The 24,030-nt window shown below is 40.3% G+C and overlaps 1 protein-coding gene and 1 pseudogene across 1 annotated transcript in view; both read left to right on the top strand.

Moving 5' to 3' along the window:
- Window positions 1-17,006, top strand: part of LOC121839380 (gastrula zinc finger protein XlCGF49.1-like) — a 29,966-nt gene extending 12,960 nt beyond the window's left edge. The window contains exon 3 of the mRNA XM_042298004.1: window positions 16,305-17,006. Within this exon, the coding sequence (XP_042153938.1) occupies window positions 16,305-16,789 (485 nt within the window). The 3' untranslated portion in view covers window positions 16,790-17,006. The remainder of the gene's footprint in view (window positions 1-16,304) is intronic.
- LOC121839379 lies at window positions 1,286-4,207 on the top strand (annotated as a pseudogene).
- Window positions 17,007-24,030: the final 7,024 nt, after the last annotated feature.

The raw sequence follows: 24,030 nt of genomic DNA, 5'->3' as shown, positions 1-24,030 counted from the left end.
TATTGGTCTGATGTTAGAGTAGGAGAAGGGGGGTGTAGATGATAGAGGTCTGTTACCAAGGCAACAGGTCTGATGCTATCTGTCAGGAAGAGAGAGAGAGGAACAGAGAGAGAGAGAGAAGGCGTGGAGAGAAAGTGAGATGTCAACAGAGATAGGGCTGACAGACTAACATGCAGCCAACTGAATATCTTGTCTTTACTGACTTCTCACCAGTGATGTCATCATAACCAGTAACCTTTTTCCACTCTTGGTCCGGCTCAGCTTGACCCCTGACCTCTGAAATTAATGATTTAAAAATGACAAAAAAAATTAAATTAGATTTAATCTCATCTGCAAAGAGAGTTACACATTTGCATGGAAGGGGAATGTACACTACATGACCAAAAGTATGTGGACACCTGCTAATCTAACATCTCATTCCAAAATCATGGGCATTAATATGGAGTTGGTCCCCCCCTTTGCTGCTATAACAGCCTCCCCCTTTGCTGCTATAACAGCCTCCCCTGCTTTCTGATGATGGAACATTGCTGCTATAACTTTCCACTAGATGATGGAACATTGCTGCTATAACAGCCTCCACTCTTCTGGGATGACTTTCCACTAGATGATGGAACATTGCTGCAGGGACTTGCTTCCATTCAGCCACAACAGCATTAGTGAGGTTGGGCGATTAGGCCTGGCTCAGTCGACGTTTCAATTCATCCCTAAAGGTATTCAATGGGGTTTAGGTCAGGGCTCTGTGAAGGCCAGTAAAGTTCTTCCACATCGATCTCAACAAACTATTTCTGTATGGACCTCGCTTTGTGTACAGGGGCATTGTCATGCTGAAACAGGAAAGGGCCTTCCCAAACTGTTGCCACAAAGTTGGAAGCACAGAATAGTCTAGAATGTCACCTTGTATGCTGTAGCGATTCGATTTCCCTTCAATGAAACTAAGGGGCCTAACACGATCCATTAAAAACAACCCCAGACCATTCTCCAGAAACTTTACAGAAGGGAAATGAGAGACAATATAGGTGTGTTTTAGTGAGTGTAAGATTCCACTGTCTCTTTTCTTTTCTCAGAGCCTGATGATGTGAGGCTGGTGGGAGGAGGCAGTCGCTGTGCTGGTGGAGTGGAATACTTGACCAGGGAGAAAGGCATGTGGGAGCTGTTAGAATAACAGAATCACTGTCATCATCTGTCCTCACCACTGTGTTGGCTCCCACTGCTTCAGTACAGCTGAAACACCAGTCAGAGGGTTTGGGACCACTTCCTGTTCTGGGTCTGAAGTCTTCACTGAGGAGAGTGGTAGAAGTCTATGATCTCTCTTTCCTGGACTCACATGATCTGCTCAGGTAATAACAAGATACACTATAGGTAGTATGTGGACATTAGTGGTTCGGCTATTTCAGGACTACCTGACAGGTGTATCAAATTGAGTCAGCCATGCAATCTCCATAGACAAATATCAGTCCAGTCTGATTGAAGATGAAGAAGTCAGTGAATTATGGAAATTGGTACTTCTAGTGGAGCAATGAGCTCTGAAGTGTTAGACAACACAAGCTCATCAGAACGGACCACCTGTGAACCACTGTGATGCTGTAAATAATATCATCATGTGACTCTGTTCAGGTAAGAGACTCATATTATATTTATTCACTGCTGAGTTCCACATACTGCTCCATGTATTATATCTCCTTCCTGGGATCACAGTGATCTGGAAATATCAACATATTATAATTATATTCAACTGATTTCCTTCATTCATACAACTTCCTCTGCACCTCTCATGATGACTGTTTAGCTTGTCAGTCTGCTTTACTAAATAGATCACTCAGTCAAGTAGGAATTTACAACTTAAATATCCCAGAATGCTTTGTATTTGAGTGTTACCTCAGTTATGTCACAATGTTTTAGTGTTTTTATTTCATTTAAATAGAGGGAGAGATGTCAGATGTATTTAAACATTATATTTGTGTTTGTCATATTGGTTTATGGGAGATGTTCATGGGCAGATCATTGTAGTTCAGATGGTACTGAAGTGAAGCTGCCTGATGGATGTCCAGCTGTTTATTTTCTATAAAGTGAAGTGAACTTATTCCTGTCTCCTGCCTGCATTATTCCCAACCCGATCCTGAGTGACTAAGAACCCATTTCTACCTCTTACAGTATCAAACATAGCAAACTACAATCTTTTATCCAACATATTTGTGTTTAGTCCTTGACAGTGTCATCAACAAAACTGATTGAATGTTCAACCAACTCTTTTTCTCCAGAGTCTGTGCGGCTTGTGGATGGAGCTGGTCTCTGCTCTGGGAGAGTGGAGGTGAAGTCCAATCAGTCCTGGGCCTCAGTGTGTGAAGCTGACTTTGACCGGCAGGATGCAGAGGTAGTCTGTGGGGAGCTTGGCTGTGGGGCTCCTGCAGCTCTACAGGGGGGGCTCTATGGAGAAGGTGAGGGTCAGACCTGGGATAAAGAGTTCCAGTGTAAAGGCAAAGAGTCCCTTCTCCTGGACTGTGACACCTCAGACAGAGAGAACAACACCTGCCTACCTGGTAATGCTGTTGGACTCACCTGCTCAGGTAAGAAACAGTTTGTCACTCAATCAACATTGTTTCTCACCTGGAGTGAAGAATATGAGAGACAATATAGGTGTGTTTTAGTGAGAAAATAGTAAGATTACTGTCTCTCTCTTTTCTTTTCTCAGAGCCTGATGATGTGAGGCTGGTGGGAGGAGGCAGTCGCTGTGCTGGTGGAGTGGAGTGGTACGACCAGGGAGAGTGGAGGACTGTGGGATCTGACTGGAACCAGGGATGTAGCTGCAGTAGTGTGTAGACAGCTGGGTTGTGGCTCCACTGTTTCAGTACTACCTGGAAACACCACTAGAGGGTTTGGAGTTTACTGTTCTGGGTCTGAGTCTTCACTGAGGGAATGTTTCAGAAGATCATATGATCTCCTTCCTGGACTCACAGTGATCTGCTCAGGTAATAACAACATATTATAATTATATTCAACTGATTTCCTTCATTCATACAACTTCCTCTGCACCTCTCATGATGACTGTTTAGCTTGTCAGTCTGCTTTACTAAATAGATCACTCAGTCAAGTAGGAATCAAATACAACTTAAATATCCCAGAATGCTTTTGTATGTGAGTGTTATCTCAGTGAACGTCTCTACTCACTACCACTGTCACATGTCATGTTATTGTCACATCTAAATGAGGAAAGTAGTTGAGGAGCTACGTTTTCTTTTTCTCTCCTCTTGTTCCAGATGTCCTGCTTCAGCCTGATATCAACATATGTTGTCTCAGTGACTGTAGGCCCACTACTCATGTTGCCCTGTGAGGGAGGGTGGCTGGCACTGTTACATGCTGATGTTATTGTCATATCTATAGGAAACTAGTTGAAGAGGTTTTTCTTGTTCTCTTTTATTGTTACAGATCTCCTGGTCCAGCCTGATATCTTCCTGACTGACCCAATGGGAGGGGTCTTCAGGGGCCACCAGGGGCCCGAGATGTTCAGGGGCTACAACTTCACCATCACCTGCTCCACTCAGCCACAGTACCCAGGAGGCTCCTTCCTCCTCACGTTCACCGGCTCCAACAGAACCCAGACCCAGCCAGCTGTCAATCACTCTGCTGCCTTCCTCTTCCCTGCTGCAGATGACTCCCACCAAGGGAACTACAGCTGTGTTTATGACAATTATGTTTTCTCTCATAACTTCTCCTCTGAGAGTGAGCTCCTCTCCCTCACCATCACAGGTAACTGAACATGAACCAGACTTATAACTTTGTCATTGACAGATTTCCCACAGATCTATGTGATGATGATCAGTCCCCTCATCAAAGGTGTTTCTGTTTGCAGCCTCTCCTCTGCCAGCCTTCATCATCAGACACGTTGTAGTGCTGCTGATCCTACTGACAGCCATCACCACCTCCTACCTGTACTACAAGGTAAAGACATTTACTCAGACGTTACAAGTCATTTAAACTAGAGGGAGAGGGAGAGGGTGAGGGGTAGAGGGAGGGAGAGAGAATGGAGATACTAGAGAGTAAATGTCTGACTGTTGGTGCTGTGTCTCCCTAGCCCACCAGGAGGCAGAAGAGAGTGAACAGGGTGAGCAGCATGGATCTTTATGTCAATGCCATGGAGATGGTCTCTCTGAGCTCCAGAGCTGAAGCTGGACCGGGAGAGGAGAGAGCAGCCCAGGGGACGGAGTAGGAGTAGAATGAAGCTGACCCTACATGCTGATCTTAGGTCAGTTTTGTGTTTTAAATCGATGGTCAGCAGTGGACTGGTGTTTAAAATGTGGTGACAAACCTGAAGTGGTTCTAATTTTAATAACAAGTTCAGAATTAGTTTATCTTTCTAGAACCTTGGAAAGAAATCTAAAAGGAGTGACTGCAACCACCATTATTCATTTAGTTTGGTTTTTACCACCAGAGTTTTGGGTAACAAACATGGGGTTTTGGGTAACATGGGGTTTTTTGGGTAACATGGGGGGTAACATGGGGTTTTTGGGTAACATGGGGTTGGGGGTAACATGGGGTTTTTTGGGTAACATGGGGTTTGGGTAACATGGGGTTTTGGGTAACATGGGGTTTAACATGGGGGTTTGGGGTAACATGGGGTTTTGGGTAACATGGGGTTTGGGGTTTTGGGTAACATGGGGTTTGGGGTAACATGGGGTTTGGGTAACATGGGGTTTTGGGGGTAACATGGGGGGTTTTTGGGTAACATGGGGTTTGGGGTAACATGGGGTTTTTTGGGTAACATGGGGTTTTGGGTAACATGGGGTTTTGGGTAACATGGGGTTTTGGGTAACATGGGGGGTAACATGGGGTTTTGGGTAACATGGGGTTTGGGTAACATGGGGTTTTGGGTAACATGGGGTTTTGGGTAACATGGGGTTTTGGGTAACATGGGGTTTTGGGTAACATTTTGGGTAACATGGGGTTTTGGGTAACATGGGGTTTTGGGTAACATGGGGTTTGGGTAACATGGGGTTTTTAATTATGGGGGGTAACACAGTAACATGGGGTTTTGGGTAACATGGGGTTTTGGGTAACATGGGGTTTTGTTAACATGGGGTTCCATGGGGTTTTGGGTAACTTATTTTTTTTCTTTATAACATTTTGGGTCTTATTTAGTGTTTTAGGTTCTTTATTTTTAGTGTCTCTTAGATTATCTTATTTAGGGTCTTGGGGATTCTTTTTAGTGTCTCTTAGATTCTTTATCTTATTTAGGGTCTTTATCTTATTTAGTGTCTTAGATTCTTTATCTTATTTAGTGTCTCTTAGATTCTTTATCTTATTTAGTGTCTCTTAGATTCTTTATCTTATTTAGTGTCTCTTAGATTCTTTATCTTATTTAGTGTCTCTTAGATTCTTTATCTTATTTAGTGTCTCTTAGATTCTTTATCTTATTTAGTGTCTCTTAGATTCTTTATCTTATTTAGTGTCTCTTAGATTCTTTATCTTATTTAGTGTCTCTTAGATTCTTTATCTTATTTTGAAGTGTTTATCATTATTTAGTCCAGATTCTTTATTATTATATAATCTTCCATTATTATCTTCATTCTTTATCTTATTTATTCTTTGTATTTTGATTCTTTATCTTATTTAGTGTTTTAATTTTTTCTTGTTTTTACCTCTTAGATTCTTGATGTTATTGATTATAAACTTTATTATTTATTATGATTAGATTCTTTGTTAGTGTTGTTAGTAGTATAGAGATAATGATGTTATTGATTATTGTTGTTATGATATTGATTATGATGTAGATTAGTAGATTTATGTTGTTAGTAGTATAGAGATATGATGTTATTGATTATTTAAATGTTAGATTATTGATTATATTTAGATTAGTGATTCTTTATGTTGTTAGTAGTATAGAGATTCTTGATGTTATTGATTATAACTTTATTTAGTGTCTTATTTGATTATTGATTATCTGATGTAGATTAGTTTATGTTGTTAGTACTTAAGATAATGATGTTATTGATTATAATCAGTTTATATTGATTTGATGTAGATTAGTGTCTCTTATGTTGTTAGTAGTATAGAGATTGATGTTATTGATTATAATGTTATTATTGATTATGATTTAGATGTTAGTGTTATGTTGTTAGTGTATATATGATAGTATGATGTTATTATAATTCTGTTCATTCTTTGTTTTGATATTTGATTATGATTACTACAACAAAGCTGTTATGTTGTCAGTTATAGTAGATAATGATGTTATTGATTATAAATGTTTATATTGATTATGATGTAGATTAGTGTTATGTTGTTAGTAGTATAGACAGATAATGTTATTGATTATAAATGTTATATTGATTATGAAGTAGATTATTGTGAGATGATGTTGCTCTCTAAACTGCCATGTAATCAACTGAATGTTTTTAATAAAATTAGTAGGCTGAGATCAGTCTTGTGTGATTTAATTATTAGACAGACTACAACATACAGTATGAATTAACTGAGATCAGTCTGTGTGATTCCCCTCTTGGACAGACTACAACATACAGTATGAATTAACTGAGATCAGTCTGTGTGATTCCCCTCTTGGACAGACTACAACATACAGTATGAATTAACTGAGATCAGTCTGTGTGATTCCCCTCTTGGACAGACTACAACATACAGTATGAATTAACAGAGACAACATACAGTGTGATACACCCTCTTGGACAGACTACAACATACAGTATGAATTAACTGGTCATACATTTGGCAGGAGGTTAGGAACAAGCATCTCAGTTTCCACCTCAGTAGTGACATACATGGGTTAGGTAGGACACAAGCCTGTCTTGTCTAGAGAGCAACAGTAGTGACTGATGTATAGGTAGGACACAAGATATTGTTAGATAGGAACAACAGTAGTGATACTGGTTAGGTAGGACACAAGATATCTGTTAGATAGGAACAACAGTAGTGATACATGGTTAGGTAGGACACAAGATATCTGTTAGTAGGAACAACAGTAGTGATACATGGTTAGGTAGGACACAAGATATCTGTTAACAGTAGTGATACATGGTTAGGTAGGACACAAGATATCTGTTAGATAGGAACAACGTTAGTGACACATGGTTAGGTAGGACACAAGATATCTGTTAGATAGGAACAACAGTAGTGATACATGGTTAGGTAGGACACAAGATATCTGATAGAGTAGTGATACATGGTTAGGAACAAATAGTAGTGAACAACAGTAGTGTACATAGGTAGGACACAAGATATCTGTTAGATAGGAACAAACACATGGTTAGGTAGGACACAAGATATCTGTTAGGTAGTACACAAGATATCTGTTAGATAGGAACAACAGTACATTATTGATACAAAGATCATCTGTGAAGTGATATTAATCCATAAATACAGAACACAAGTACAAACCCTCAATGTGAAGTGATTTATAAATAAACCTTTTATATAAACCTTTTAAGGTAGTAAGAAAATAAACATCCACTTAATATTTCAATAAGTCCCCTGCTAGTAAATCACCTGCTGGTAATAACTAGCGGGACATTGTAGTGCAGAGACCGACGGTGCTCGTTAGCTCGTCATTAACACGGCTGGCTAAGACAGCAACAACTTGGTTCACTGGCTGAAATAGGTCTTCAATTCATGAACGGATAAATAAATATCTACAGAGCCACATTCGCTATTGACTTTAGGATATATGAACCAGTTTTCCAAACCCACTATTGTGTTATACAGTTTGAACCAGTGTTTATGTCCAGAGGAAGAGGACTCCAACCTGCTCTCAGAATATCTGTCAGACTGAGGAGCGGGCAGACCAACTTCCCAAATAGGGGAGAAGCACTCAAAACACACTAGTTGTTCTTTCAAAGGAAATTATACAAAAATGGTAGGTCCGAAGACCTCTCGTATTATCAACCTTACTACAATGGCAGCAAATATCTTAATGAATTCAGTAACACATAATGAAAGGAAACGTTATTTATATCACCCCTTTTCCTGAGGTGAATGGTTTCACCCACGACTCTCCCGGAACTGAGGCTTTGACATCAACAGTTTCACTTTGTTCCACCTTTGGTGAGCAAAACAGCTAATAACGTAGCTAAATACTGACATTATCCTCCATCGAGATATCTGTTCATATCTAAATACATGGCTCTGCTTTGGTCTATTCCATTGATATTGTCAAACTGAACATTACATTGTGTAGCTCCCTCCGTTCCTTGATTTTAACTGGCGGCTTTATTCTGTAGTTTTAGTCAGAACTATAAAGTAAATGAAAAATACAGTTGGGCTCAGAAAGGACGGACAGAGTATCCCCTCTACCACACAACGACGACACTACAACGTTTTTCGTTCACCACCAGACACTCTTCAAAGGACTCAGTTGGGCAACACGGCCTTCCATCTACCACCAACCTATTGAAAAGCAGCTCAGAGTAAATAGTTATTTTCCTTTTCCAAATGGGCGGTAATTTAGAATGCATAAGATTCTGTAATTACGTCAGAGTTCCTGCCTACGGCCCGATAGAGACTGTCGCGATACGAAACCTTCAGCCCCGCCCCTTGGCCGGCAGCGGGGTGCTAGAGGTGGTTAGCGTCCCGTTCCCTGGATTGGACAGGGCACTATAGATACTTCAGGTTATCTCGGTATAACCAGGACCGCTCGCGTAGCCCTGCCTCTCTTTCTGTATCGATACGTTGTCCGCGTAGAGAGGTCTTTTGCCTTGTCACTCTCAACGGTCTCTAGCTGGGATGTGTGAACCCCACATTTATCCTCTAGACTCTTTGCTTCACCACTAATTGGTCCTTGAGTTGTTATTAAGCACTAGTCCTACCAGTCTCTGTATGATTTCCCTGTGGTGAGTGTTTCCCCTCTGTGATGTATCTAGTTTAAAGTGTGAAGACCTTTAGTCAACTTAGTCTCACTACTCTGCCCGTCGGCTATGTATCGCTTGGAAAATAAAACTTAGATAGATCGATAAGACAATTAAATGAATCACTACTGGACACACCTTCCTCCTTGTCTTTTAATGGTAACTCATTCTGTCATAGAGCATTGATCCCCGTTTCCAGTGTCCCGGTAGCGGGGAGTGTCAGAGTTGTTATCTCCGGTGCCGTTAACTGTCTAGAGATAACCTTTTACTCGAGACAAAATAAGACTACCGTTTATTTTTGAAAACACTGTTTTTTGTCTTTTACAATCAAACACACTTCAAAATACACCATTTGTTGCTCGGTCACACACAGCGTTAATCAAAAACATGCAAATGCCTTAATGCTCTATAAAATGCCTGGTACAATGATAACACTTATCTCTACATTAAATACTTATAATAGTTATTTAATTACCTTTGAGAGATGACGAGGAGACCCACGAGATCAGGAGCAGAGTTTCAATCGGTCAGAGTTCTTTTAGAATTGAGTTAGTAGCGACTCCCCTCTACTGGCTGAGAGGTTGACTTGGTGGTTTACTAAATTTAGAGATCCAAGTTTGAACTGGATGAGAGAACCCGCTGGTGATTCCCTGCCCCAAATGGAATATCAAAAAGTCTGTGCCCGCAACGAGGTCGAGATGCTGAGCTCAATCGAGAGGCTACAGAGAACTCTCTGGATATACTTGCATCAGCAGCCACGTACCTGGCGCAAAACCCACAAAACAACTGTTCGATAGTTAAACGGTATATCGGAGAGTTACTTCTCAGATCCAACAAGTTAGAATCTTTTCAGTAATTTGAGTCAGGTGTCAATTTACCCGAAGTCAAATGGTTGTCTAAATGAATTCAGAATTCAAGAAGTCAGCGCCAAAGTAATGGCAAATGTCTCTTTATATACCTTTTGATTCTCTGCACCCGATCCGCTGCTCCTCCCATTCCCTCAGAGCAGAGAGGGTGATGACATATCTTACAACAGGAAATACTTTTCTTACAGTGCATATATGGGCCTCTGGTTATGACAGTGCCCTTACTCTATCAGCAATGAGTCTATCAGCTGTTCCCATTCAGAGGTGTCACTTGAGGCAGAGGGTGATTCTTCCTGACACCAGTCAGGTTCAATAGTTGGTTGGCTTGAGTCGTCTTCTGGTGGCTTTGCCCAATCCGGTTTTTCAGTAGGCGAGGTCATCTCTGTCTCTACCCTTGGTGGGTAAGACAGGGGAAGAGGAACAGGAGGTAGATCCCTTTGGCGTTTTACTACAACATCATTAAAATACTCCTTCTACAATGTTAAAACATTCTACATTGTGACATCATTAAAATACTCCTTCTACAATGTTAAAACATTCTACATTGTGACATCATTAAAATACTCCTACTACAATGTTAAAACATTCTACATTGTGACATCATTAAAATACTCCTACTACAATGTTAAAACATTCTACATTGTGACATCATTAAAATACTCCTACTACAATGTTAAAACATTCTACATTGTGACATCATTAAAATACTCCTACTACAATGTTAAAACATTCTACATTGTGACATCATTAAAATACTCCTTCTACAATGTTAAAACATTCTACATTGTGACATTTCATTGATATCATGAAACAACTCCTTCATGTATGTATTTTCTGATGTTTGATCAGATATATTTTATCAGAGTATCTCTTGTGACATTGATCACAGCTATGAGGTTTCTCTCCTGTGTGTGTTCTCTGGTGTGATATCAGGCTACTTGACTGAATAAAACTCTTCCCACATTGACTACAGCTGTAAGATTTCTCTCCTGTGTGTGTTCTCTGGTGTATAGTCAGATGGCTGGATGTAACAAAACTCTTCCCACATTGAGTACAGTTATAAGGTTTCTCTACTGTGTGTATTTTCTGGTGTGATTTTAAATCTGTTGAACTAACAAAACTCTTTCCGCAGTCAGGGCAGTGGTAAGGTTTCTCTCCCTTGTGTGCTCTCAGATGTACTATCAGGCAGCTTGAGTGAGTAAAACTCTTCCCACATTGATCACAGTTATAAGGTTTCTCTCCAGTGTGTATTCTCTGGTGTATTGTAAGTTCTGATGAAGATTTGCAACCTTTCCCACAGTCTGAGAAGCAATGAGATTTATTCCCTGTGGGTCTCTGCTGGTGTTTCTTGAGGTGATATAAACTGGAGGGACTCTTCTCTGCCTCGTTAGCATCATGATGTTGAGGCTCCCCAGAGGATCCACGATAGTCACGTCTCTCTCCTGTGTAAACAACAAGTCAGACAGATGGTTAAAGGCCCACAACAGCAGAAATCCACTGTAAAAGGTGATGCCAACAGCGTAGCCATGATGTTGTACAACAATTGACGTCTGTAATGAATGTTGAAATTACTTGACAATTGTCTTAAGACAGTCAAGTGAGCAACAATAGTCATATTTAGTCTTGTTTTCACATTAGTAGTAACATCAATGATTTTAGGCTAAAAAAAAGTAAAAGTTGTTGACATCCTAAGCAGTGTGCCAGATGACTTTTGGTCTTCTATATAGGCCCCTTTCTGTGTTTGCTAAAATTGCAACAAGGGCGATGCACATGCAATTTGGATGCAGAAACCCCTCCCTTCTAATGCAGAAACCCCTCCCTTCTAATGCAGAAACCCCTCCCTTCTAATGCAGAAACCCCTCCCTTCTAATGCAGAAACCCCTCCCTTCTAATGCAGAAACCCCTCCCTTCTAATGCAGAAACCCCTCCCTTCTAATGCAGAAACCCCTCCTTCTAATGCAGAAACCCCTCCCCCCCTTCCAGAAACCCCTCCCTTCTAATGCAGAAACCCCTCCCTTCTAATGCAGAAACCCCTCCCTTCTAATGCAGAAACCCCTCCCTTCTAATGCAGAAACCCCTCCCTTCTAATGCAGAAACCCCTCCCTTCTAATGCAGAAACCCCTCCCTTCTAATGCAGAAACCACTAGTTATGGATGTTGTATATCTGCCTGGAGCAAAAAGGTGAGCAGAGATTGTAGTTTTTCCACAATGTATTCTGAATATGACAACACACTATCAGTGTAAGATCAGGATGCTACTGAAGGAACCTCACATTAATCTCTGTGTCTATTCACTAGTTCACCACCATGGGGGAAAACTCAGGGGACTTCTCATAGGCTGACAGCAGATATAGCCTCCATTTACAGGTTGCTTATGAGTGCATTTCACACTACTTTGGATTATAATTGTAAGGTTCATTTGAATGTCCTGATTAATATAACGTTTATGTTTTTGTCGAAAATGTACTACTTTATATTTAAAAACGACTTCAACCAGTAAAATTTTATTTGGCTACTATTCTAAAATGGATGACATTTTTTGAAAAATTATCTATCTTCAGACAATACCCCATAATGACATCACAATACCCCATAATGACATCACAATACCCCATAATGACATCACAGTACCCCATAAAACATTAAAAAAGTTAAGAAATGCTTGCATACCAGGGAACTTTTGGCTAAACCAACTATATCATACTACGACCAATAAGCATACTACAAACTCAATGTACGTCACAAATAGTACAGTTAGTATGAGTATTCCAACACAGCTCAGGTCTCTGGGCTGCCATTTTGTTTCTGTTTAAAACCCAGGTTGCCCCTTTAAAAAAGCCACACAACAAACAACCAATCTGCAGTTGAAACAAGAACAAAGTTGTCATTATTTTTTTACTCCAATGTTTAGAAACAAATGTCAGATTTCCCCTTTAACACCACACACATCAGTCCTACAACTGCCTCTGTTTTTAACACAGTAACGGTACCTACAGTTGAAGTCCAAAGTTTACATACACCTTAGCCAAATACATTTAATCTCATCACAATTCCTGACATTTAATCCTAGTAAAAATTCCCTGTTTTAGGTCAGTTAGAATCACCACTTTATTTTAAGAATGTGAAATGTCAAAATAATGGTAGAGAGAATTATTTATTTCAGCTTTAATTTCATCAAATTCCCAGTGGGTCAGAAGTTTACATACACTCAATTAGTATTTGGTAGCATTGCCTTTAAATTGTTTAACTTGGGTCAAACGTTTCGGGTAGCCTTCCACAAGCTCCCCACAATAAGTTGGGTGAATTTTGGCCCATTCCTCCTGACAGAGCTGGTGTAACTGAGTCAGGTTTGTAGGCCTCCTTGCTGGCACACGCCTTCTCAGTTCTGCCCACACATTTTCTATACGATTGAGGTCAGGGCTTTGTGATGGCCACTCCAATACCAGCCACAATTGTACCCGAAGACAGGAAGTGCCTATTCCTCATCTCACCAAGGATAAACTTCAACTCAATCGCCAGTACTGGCGACATCGTGTGGAATCTGTAGGCATTGTAAACTGGACGCTATCTATTTTCCCTTGCCATAGACAATACAGAGACTGGCGGAGGGATATTTTTTGTGTGTTTTTTTGTGAACAGTTTTCCTTGGGATTTTGCCTCCTACACACGTTCTGTTATAGTCACAGACATGATTTAACCAGTTTTAGAGACTTCAGAGTGTTTTCTATCCACACATACTAATCATATGCATATACTATATTCCTGGCATGAGTAGCAGGACGTTGACATTTTGCGCGATTTTTAACAAAAAGCTGCAAAAATTCGCAGCCTCTTTAAGAGGTTTTAAAGAATCCCACGGGGAGTCTTCAGACACGCCCCCAACATCAGTCAAATGGTGGTGAGGTCTGATCTTCCACCAGAGCCACGTAGTACTTTCCTACAAGGTTCGTTACACTGCTAGCTGGTAGGACTCCTTTGCTGGATTAGACTATAGCTGAGATCCCAATACCCATGTAAACATAGCTAAACATAGCTTACTGATAGATCAATGAGGTTAGATCCAATACCCAGATCCCAATACTGATAGATCAATGACTGATAGATCAATGGTTAGATCCAATACCCCATGCTAAACATAGCTTACTGATAGATCAATGAGGTTAGATCCAATACCCATGTATTGATAGATCAAACAGATCCAATACCCATGTAAACATAGCTTACTGATAGATCAATGAGGTTAGATCCAATTGTAAACATAGCTTACTGATAGATCAATGAGGTCAGATCCAAATGAGGTCAGATCCCAATACCCATGTTATTTTGACATGTAAAAAGCTTAGCGGTGGTTATTGATAGATCAATGAGGTTAGATCCAATGGAAGAAACCGTTGTTGTGCATCATCTTTCAAGATCCAATACCCATGATAATGACAAACCTGTTTAGGTAGTTGTTTCGATGGTGACTTATTTTAGTTATTTTAACCTGAAAGTGGTTATTGAAGTCGTGGTTAGAAACATCTGTTGTGGTTGGTCAAGAATACCTGATAAGACCAAACCTGTTTCTTTTTGGTTAATTTTCACTAGTAGAAACATCTGTTGGTAGAATGTGGAAAGACCCACCTCATTGGTTAATTTTCACTGTAGGAGAAACATCTGTTGGGTTGGTAGAATGTGGAAAGACCCACCTCATTGGTTAATTTTCACTGTAGGAGAAACATCTGTTGGGTTGGTAGAATGTGGAAAGACCCACCTCATTGGTTAATATTCACTGTAGTAGAAACATCTGTTGGGTTGGTAGAATGTGGTAAGACCCACCTCATTGGTTAATATTCACTGTAGTAGAAACATCTGTTGGGTTGGTAGAATGTGTAAAGACCCACCTCATTGGTTAATATTCACTGTAGTAGAAACATCTGTTGGTTGGTAGAATGTAGAAGTAGGTTTTAAATTCATACTTATTACAAATCTGCAGTTGTCTGACTATTATATTATTATTTAATGAAAGAAATGTAAAAATGCACTTTTTGTCTGGAAATAAAATAAACATTTATCTGCGTTAACCACTCCAGTCAACAGATGGCGATATGCGTTTTTCAGGCGATGCTATCAGAGTGACGTATAATGTAGTGGACGGGACGCTTCTTCAACAACATCTCGTCAGCCACCTCGGTAGCTTCCTAGCGGAAACGTTCAAGCTGTTCAGACTGCTTCGGTCTATATTTACTTCTGTATTTGGAACATAATTCTGTCTTTTAACTAGTTTTCCCCCATTTCATGTCATATTTCCGTTTAGTCAGGTAACGGTAGCTGGCTTGATAAATGAGCCTATCACTAGGCTAGTCGCTAACTAGCTAGGTTAGCTGGCTAACATCCCCGACCATGAGCTCAGCAAGCTGCTGCCCTCCTGCTAAAAAAGAGGTCTGCTGGAAGGAGAAAGAAGGTATTTGGCTGAACGTTGTCGTGAAAGAGGAGAATGAAGAGGAGGATGTCACAGTAAACGAAGAAGTAGAGGGTGAGGCTGTTACACAGAAAGAAGAGGAAGAAAACGATGATACTTTATTTGGAGTGAATGAAGGAGAGATAACTGTCATATTGAAGGAGGAGGAGAGGGAAGAAGAGGAGGAGACAGAAGATCTGAGGAACACCAGTAAGTCCTGTCTTGAAAATAGTTGTTGAACTGATACGTGGTTTTAAAACGTCATTCTACTCTAGTTCTGAGCTTAAATGCCGTGTTTTAATGTAGGAATTGATAAAGCTACACTGTTTGAAGCACTTATTCAATCTTCCATAATAAAAAATACTGTTAAAATCGATTTGCATTTAATTTTCGTGTTATCAAATGTACTTTATCATTGCTTAGAGTTCAATACTGCAATTTGGACTGTACTAAACATACAATGACATTCTAGACCATTCTATAGGCTGCGGTCTCTGACTAAGAACCACACAGAGACCTGCATTTTGTAGTGGCTTTAATAACACTTGTGAAAATGACATTTTTTCAGGTGATTGAGTTGGATCTACTCTAGATTAGGTAGTCATAGGATGGTTTTATCATCATGAGGTTTCATTCAGGTCTCTGTTTAATTAAATCATCTGTTTGTCTTTGACAAAAGAGAGACCAGTTCTCCTTCTGTTACAGCAGGAAGAGTCCTTATCAGACCCCTAGAGTGTCCAAACCAGCAGGACAACATCACTGCTCCCAGTGTGGAAAGAGTTTTACTCAGTTAGGGAGCCTCTGACTAAGAAATACACACTGCATTTTGAGAACTTCAGGTGATTGAGGGCTAAACGTCTTACTCCCAATGACATTCTAGACCACTATAGGCCTCTCTGACTAAGAACCACACAGAACATTTTGTTTGTGTGAAAAGTGACTTCAGGTGATTGAGGGATCTAGTCTAGATTAAACGTCATAGGAAGTTTTATCATGTGGAGGTTTCATTCAGGTCTCTGTTTAATTAAATCATCTGTTTGTCTTTGACAGTTAGGACCAGACTCTCACATGACAGCAGGAATACACACTGAAACCAGAAGCGTCCAAACCACTGTTCCCTCCCAGTGTGGAAAGAGTTTTACCCAGTTAGGGAGCCTGAGAACACATAAGAGAATACACACTGGAGAGAAGCCTTACCACTGTTCCCAATGTGGAATGACGTTTACCCAGTTAGGGAGCCTGAGAACACATAAGAGAATACACACTGGAGAGAAGCCTTACCACTGTTCCCAATGTGGAATGACGTTTACCCAGTTAGGGAGCCTGCAAACGCATGAGAGGGGACACACAGGGGAAAAGCTTTTCCAATGTTCCCATTGTGGAAAGAGTTTTGGCCAGGTAGGAAACCTGAACAAGCATGAGAGGACACACACAGGTAAGAAGATGTACCGCTGCTCCCAGTGTGGAGAGAGATTTACCCGGTTAAGGTACCTGAAAGAGCATGAAGGAATACATACAAATACACAGGAGGAGAAGACATACCACTGCTCTCATTGTGGAAAGACATTTTCCCAGTCAGAGAACCTGAAAACACATGAGAGAATCGAGAGGCTGTGTTCTGACTTGTGTTTTTGACTGAGAATGTGTGTGTTTGTTTGGGCTGTCAGACTTGAGTTCACTTTGTGTAATGTTAGTGCACTATTTTTAATTGTGATTAATCCATTGTCTGAAAGGGTTAAAAACACACTGAAAACATCCAGAATACATCCTATATACAGCTACAATCTACAATGCCATGTAAACACAAGATGACATTGAGGTTAAATAAAGTGTGATTTATCAATGGAACATATTTTGACACGTCCACTGTGTGTCTCTGTAGAGTCATAATATCCATAACAACTAGAGGTCAAACAGGGAGATGGTTCCATTCATTTTCCCCACAGGGCTGTGTTTTGTTTAGACTCACCCTGGTGTGATGTTTTGATAACCATGTAAACCTCTCTGGGACAAGGTGACTGAGGACACAGTGTGTTGTCAATTTATTGTCATGTTTTTAAAATGGTATAACTGCCTTTATTTTAGCTGGACCCCAGGAAGAGTAGCTGCTGCCTTGGCAGGAACTAATGGGGATCCATATTAAACCCCAGGAAGAGTAGCTGCTGCCTTGGCAGGAACTAATGGGGATCCATATTAAACCCCAGGAAGAGTAGCTGCTGCCTTGGCAGGAACTAATGGGGATCCATAATAAACCCCAGGAAGAGTAGCTGCTGCCTTGGCAGGAACTAATGGGGATCCATAATAAACCCCAGGAAGAGTAGCTGCTGCCTTGGCAGGAACTAATGGGGATGTCTCTCTCTACTCTCGGATTTGAAAATGCTAATTAGCATCAAAGTAGACAACATGCAAGCCTACAAATCCCTGCAAGCTCAGTTCATAGAATTGTCCATTGAAATAAATGTTGACAATTTAATCGTTGCTACTTTAATATATAATAATCAACTTTAATGAAATAAATGAAAAATAAACTGTTTGGTTCCTCAACTGCGTTGCCCCTCCAGTCAGCAGATGGCGATGTGCGTCTTTTAGGTTCAGGCGACGCTGCCAGTGTGACGTATAATCTAGTGGACGGGACGCTCCTTCAACAACAACAGTTAGACACCTCGGTAGCTTTATAGCAAACATAGCTACAACATTCACTCTCTTTACACTGTTTTGGTGTATATTAGTCGCTGTGTATTAAACACACTTCTGTCGTATGTACGTGTTGGCCCATTTAATTATATATTTACGTTGTTTGTCAGCTAGCTGGTTTGCTAAATTAGCTTAGAGCTAGGCTAGTTGCTAATGCTAGCTAGAGAACATCTCCGACCATGAGTTCACTAAGCTGCTCTCCTCCTGCTAAAGAAGAGGAGGTCTTCTGGACGGAGAAAGAAGCTCTCCTGAAAGAGGAGGAGGAAGAGAAGGATGTTACAATACAAAAACAAGTAGAGGGTGCTGTTAGGCTGTTACCGTGAAAGAAGAAGAGAAAGATTTCAGTGGAAGAAAAGGAAGACTCGTTCAGAGTGAAAGAGGAGGAGGATGTTACAGTAAAAGAAGAGGAAGCGGAGAGAGAGGAGGATGCAGTTTATGGAGTGAAAGAGGAGGAGGATGTTACAGTAAAAGAAGAGGAAGCGGAGAGAGAGGAGGATGCAGTTTATGGAGTGAAAGAGGAGGAGGATGTTACAGTAAAAGAAGAGGAAGCGGAGAGAGAGGAGGATGCAGTTTATGGAGTGAAAGAGGAGGAGGATGTTACAGTAAAAGAAGAGGAGGCGGAGAGAGAGGAGGATGCAGTTTATGGAGTGAAAGAGGAGGAGGATGGAGAGTAAAGAAGAGGAGGAGGATGCAGTTTATGGAGTAAAAAGAGGAGAGGAGGATGGGGAGATGACTGTCACATAAAAGAAGAAAAAGGAGGAGGATGCAGTTTATGGAGTGAAAGAGGAGGAGGGGGGATGACTGTCACATCGAAAAAGGAGGAGGAGGACGAAGAGGGGGAAACTGGATATCTGGGCCCGGTTTCCCCAACGCATCTTAAGGCATCCTATGGTTCTGACGGTGAACTCAGCCATAAGATGGTTTTGGGAAACCGGGCCGTGATTAACACTAGTAAGTACTGTCTTAAAAACAGAGGCACAAACTCTGCAGTTGTTGAACTGATGTGTGGTGTTAAAGGGGAAATATGTAATTGCTACATTTATATTATTTATAGCCATTGATTCTTGAAGAATATAACACAAACCTCATGAGCTTAGTTCAACTGTTGTACCCCATCAGAACCCCAAATAAGATTTTTTACTCCAATGTTTAGAAACAATGTAAATCAACACTGTAGAGCCTCAACATGGTTAAAACTATCATGTTGATTTCATGGATGGTCAGTCCTTGCATCCGTAGGTCTGTCTATGAATTTGAGAGTAGTTACATTTCTCCAGATTGGTTGATCGATTGATTTGGCTTATTTAACGACCTTTATAAATGTAAATGCATCTCTCCAAAATGTAGCTGACTGTCTTCTGCAGGTTGTCCTCTAACCAGGGAGGTAAAATATATCTCCCATTTCCATGTGTTTTTTTAGTCGTGTTAGTTTCAACAGCACCAACAACCTGATTTGTCCGATAACCTGTGATACTTAATACTTATTTTCCACCATAATTTGCAAATAAATTCATTAAAAATCCTACAATGTGATTTTCTGGATTTTTTTTCTCATTTTGTCTGTCATAGTTGAAGTGTACCTATGATGAAAATTACAGGCCTCTCTCATCTTTTTAAGTGGGAGAACTTGCACAATTGGTGGCTGACTAAATACTTTTTTGCCCCACTGTACACTAAATACATGTAATATAGCCTATCCAGTCTGATCCTTACATAACATTATAACCACTACCCTGCTGCCCCAATAATACACTATATACAACAACAGTAGTGACACATGGTTAGGTAGGACACAAGATATCTGTTAGATAGGAACAACAGTAGTGATACATGGTTAGGTAGGACACAAGATATCTGTTAGATAGGAACAACAGTAGTGACACATGGTTAGGTAGGACACAAGATATCTGTTAGATAGGAACAACAGTAGTGACACATGGTTAGGTAGGACACAAGATATCTGTTAGATAGGAACAACAGTAAGTGACAAACCCTCAATGTGAAGTGATATTAATCCATATACAGAGCACAAGTACAAACTTTTATATAAACCTTTTACAGGTAGTAAGAAAATAAACATGGTTAATATTTCACAAGATCCCCTGTTAGTAAATCACCTGCTGGTAATAACTAGCGGGACATTGTAGTAGAGACCGACGGTGCTCGTTAGATATTAACACGGCTGGCTAAGACAGCAACAACAGTAGTTCACTGGCTGAAATAGGTCACAATTCATGAACGGATAAATAAATATCTACAGAGCCACAGCTATTGACTTTAGGATATATGAACCAGTTTTCCAAACCACTATTGTGTTATACAGTTTGAACCAGTGTTTATGTCCAGAGGAACAGGACTCCAACCTGTTAGATCAGAATATCTGTCAGACTGAGGAGCGGGCAGACCAACTTCCCAAATAGGGGAGAAGCACTCAAAACACACTAGTTGTTCTTTCAAAGGAAATTATACAAAAATGGTTAGGTCCGAAGACCTCTCGTATTATCAACTACTACAATGGCAGCAAATATCTTAATGAATTCAGTAACACATAATGAAAGGAAACGTTATTTATATCACCCCTTTTCCTGAGGTGAATGGTTTCACCCACGACTCTCCCGGAACTGAGGCTTTGACATCAACAGTTTCACTTTGTTCCACCTTTGGTGAGCAAAACAGCATAACGTAGCTAAATACAATCCTCCATTATCTGTTCATATCTAAATACATTTTAAGGTTTGGTCTATTCCATTGAAATTGTCAAACTGAACATTACATTAACATGGTTAGCAGATGTTATTGGTCACATACACTAAATACAGATGTTATTGGCACAATTCCATGCTAATAGTTGGGCAGATGTTACAGATGTATTGGTCACATACACATGGTTAGCAGATGTTATTGGTCACATACACATGGTTAGCAGATGTTATTGGTCACATACACATGGTTAGCAGATGTTATGGTCACATACATGGTTAGCAGATGTTATTGGTCACATACACATGGTTAGCAGATGTTATTGGTCACATACACATGGTTAGCAGATGTTATTGGTCACATACACATGGTTAGCAGATGTTATTGGTCACATACACATGGTTAGCAGATGTTATTGGTCACATACACATGGTTAGCAGATGTTATTGGTCACATACACATGGTTAGCAGATGTTATTGGTCACATACACATGGTTAGCAGATGTTATTGGTCACATATACATGGTTAGCAGATGTTATTGGTCACATACACATGGTTAGCAGATGTTATTGGTCACATACACATGGTTAGCAGATGTTATTGGTCACATACACATGGTTAGCAGATGTTATTGGTCACATACACATGGTTAGCAGATGTTATTGGTCACATACACATGGTTAGCAGATGTTATTGGTCACATACACATGGTTAGCAGATGTTATTGGTCACATACACATGGTTAGCAGATGTTATTGTGAATGTAGCGAAATGCTTATATAAAAAAAGTAAGAAATAATACATAATAAAAGTAAATATTGCCCAGTTTCCTGAGGACTTGAAGCGAAGCTGCCATCTCTACAGGCACCATCTAGGAACGGTGTGTCGTGTAGAATAGGAAAACCTTCACTGAAACTTCAGCCTGTATTCAACTGAAACGACCAAATCAAACTATGGTGGAGCCGCAGAAGCACTTCGGTGCAGGGTGTTTATTTACATAGTGATTCAGAAAGGAACTGTCCTGCCATAAAAGTATACATTATGGGGACAGCTAAACAGTGCCCCCCCCCTCCCATCTGAACATACCCAAATCGTTAATTAAGCCATTACAAAGATCAAAGCCTACATTTTTTTCCTCAGCTAAAGATATCACAAATTATCTCACTTGAACCTTTGCATATTTAATACTTTTGCATAAACCCTTCGCTACTGACATGGTGTCTTCCAATACACCCATTCACATGAATGTGTCATTTGGGACAGGCACTACAAAGCCAGCCTGAATGCCGTAGGTCTGGTCCTTGGTGTGGAAAAGGGAGAGGGAGAGGAGGAGGAGGACCGTGAGATGGCAGAAGCAGAAATATATTTTGAAGTTGAAAGTCCAAGAATGGAACAAAAAGGGCTCACATATTGAAGAAAACGAGCCTGATGAATCGTTGCTTGTTGGAGAAGGTTTTTCGATGGAAATGGATGTTCAGTTGGGAAAACCTTTAGAAGTCAGGAGGATGTTGAAGAAGGTGTGGAATTGTGGATGCAGTCATAGTAACCAGGAGTGGTATGGTGTTGATATCATGTCGTCATAGTAACCAGGAGTGGTATGGTGTTGATATCATGTAGTCATAGTAACCAGGAGTGGTATGGTGTTGATATGGTGTAGTCATAGTAACCAGGAGTGGTATGGTGTTGATATGGTGTAGTCATAGTAACCAGGAGTGGTATGGTGTTGATATCATGTCGTCATAGTAACCAGGAGTGGTATGGTGTTGATATGGTGTAGTCATAGTAACCAGGAGTGGTAACCAGGAGTGGTATGGTGTTGTGTAGTCATAGTAACCAGGAGTGGTATGGTGTTGATATGGTCTAGTCATAGGTGTTGTATATGATATTGTGTAGTCATAGTAACCAGTAAGTGGTATGGTGTTGATATGGTGTAGTCATAGTAACCATGGAGAATGTAGCTGTTTATGTTATTGACCCCTATGAATGTAGCTATTATTGACCCCTGGTATATTGACCCCTATGGAGAATGTAGCTGTTTATCTGTATTATTGACCCCTATGGAGAATGTAGCTGTTTATCTGTATTATTTTATGTCTGTTTATCTGTATCATTGACCCCTATGGAGAATGTAGCTGTTTATCTGTATTATTGACCCCTATGGAGAATGTAGCTGTTTATCTGTATTATTGACCCCTATGGAGAATGTAGCTGTTTATCTGTATTATTGACCCCTATGGAGAATGTAGCTGTTTATCTGTATTGTATTGTCTGTGTTTGATGAGTATTTACCACTATATGTAAAGTTGGGATATATAAGATACGCCATAAGATGGAAATGAAAGTTTCATATTCCTGATTTCCCAGAATTCCCTGTTAGGGTGAAAGAGGTTGAGGAGTCAAGGATCAGGGCTGTACAGTAAGTCTCCTATGTGGAGGTGATGAAGAGAGTTGAAGGGAAAAGAGGCCACAGTTCTGAAGAAGAGATGGAGGTGGATGAACCACAACCAGTTGTAAATGTTGTACGTCAATCAAGTGATCTGGATGCACTTATTGTGGAGAAGGTGGATTTTGTAGCATTTACAGCCACAGTTATTAATTGTACTGCAGAAGTGTACAAGAAGTTGGAAATCATTATAACTGCAGCCGATAAGTTTTTGGGCCTCCAAGACTTACGGCAGAAGGACTTCAAGGACGACTGTCACCAGGAAATGTCCCTCCATCACAGGATCCTTCTGAGCCTGGACCTGATTAAAATAGAAAAGCAGGCTGATTTACTTTAATTAACATGATAGTTTGTATGGAATTTGTCATTTTATTTTTGTTGATTAAATGTTTATCCTGTTTGGAGACGTATTATCCACCTGAAACGTAGGTGGCAGAATGAACATATTGTTGCGAACACAATTATACCATAGAAGAAGAATCTCGCGTCCTTCTTCCAGCAAACCCGGAAGTTACAGAGACCGAGAGAGGAACAGAAACAATCACACAGAGCGCTACTCCAAAACATTGATAAGTACAATAAACGTCACATGAATAAAACATGAATGATTTTCTGCCTCATCCTTGTACCATATTGTTACTGAAGGGAGGTAATAATAATGTGTGTATTGTATGAACTGAGATCGCTAAATTAACTGTGTGTCGACACATTGCTGACGGAGCTGAAAACGGAGCAGGGAGGAGGTGTGTTAGTTTACCAAATGCTGTCCGCGGACAGTGACTGACTTCTCCGTCAAACGGTGATCATGTATTGGGCCTGTAGCTTACTGCACAAAACTCATTGCTACAGTAATGTTTTTAATTGGTTAATGTTGTATAGGTGTACGTTTTTTAAGTCGTGTTATAAAGAAAAGCTGATTGGTAGATCTCGGCTTGCATTTTGACTCAAAGGTTGGTGACGACTGTTCTAGTTTTCCCTGTTAACACCATCAACGTGTCCCTTTCCCTGTTAACACCATCAACGTGTCCCTTTACTCTG

Source organism: Oncorhynchus tshawytscha, linkage group LG15, assembly GCF_018296145.1.
Source record: "Oncorhynchus tshawytscha isolate Ot180627B linkage group LG15, Otsh_v2.0, whole genome shotgun sequence".
Taxonomy (NCBI): Eukaryota; Metazoa; Chordata; class Actinopteri; order Salmoniformes; family Salmonidae; genus Oncorhynchus; species Oncorhynchus tshawytscha.
This window is presented reverse-complemented; position numbering and strand designations above follow the sequence as displayed.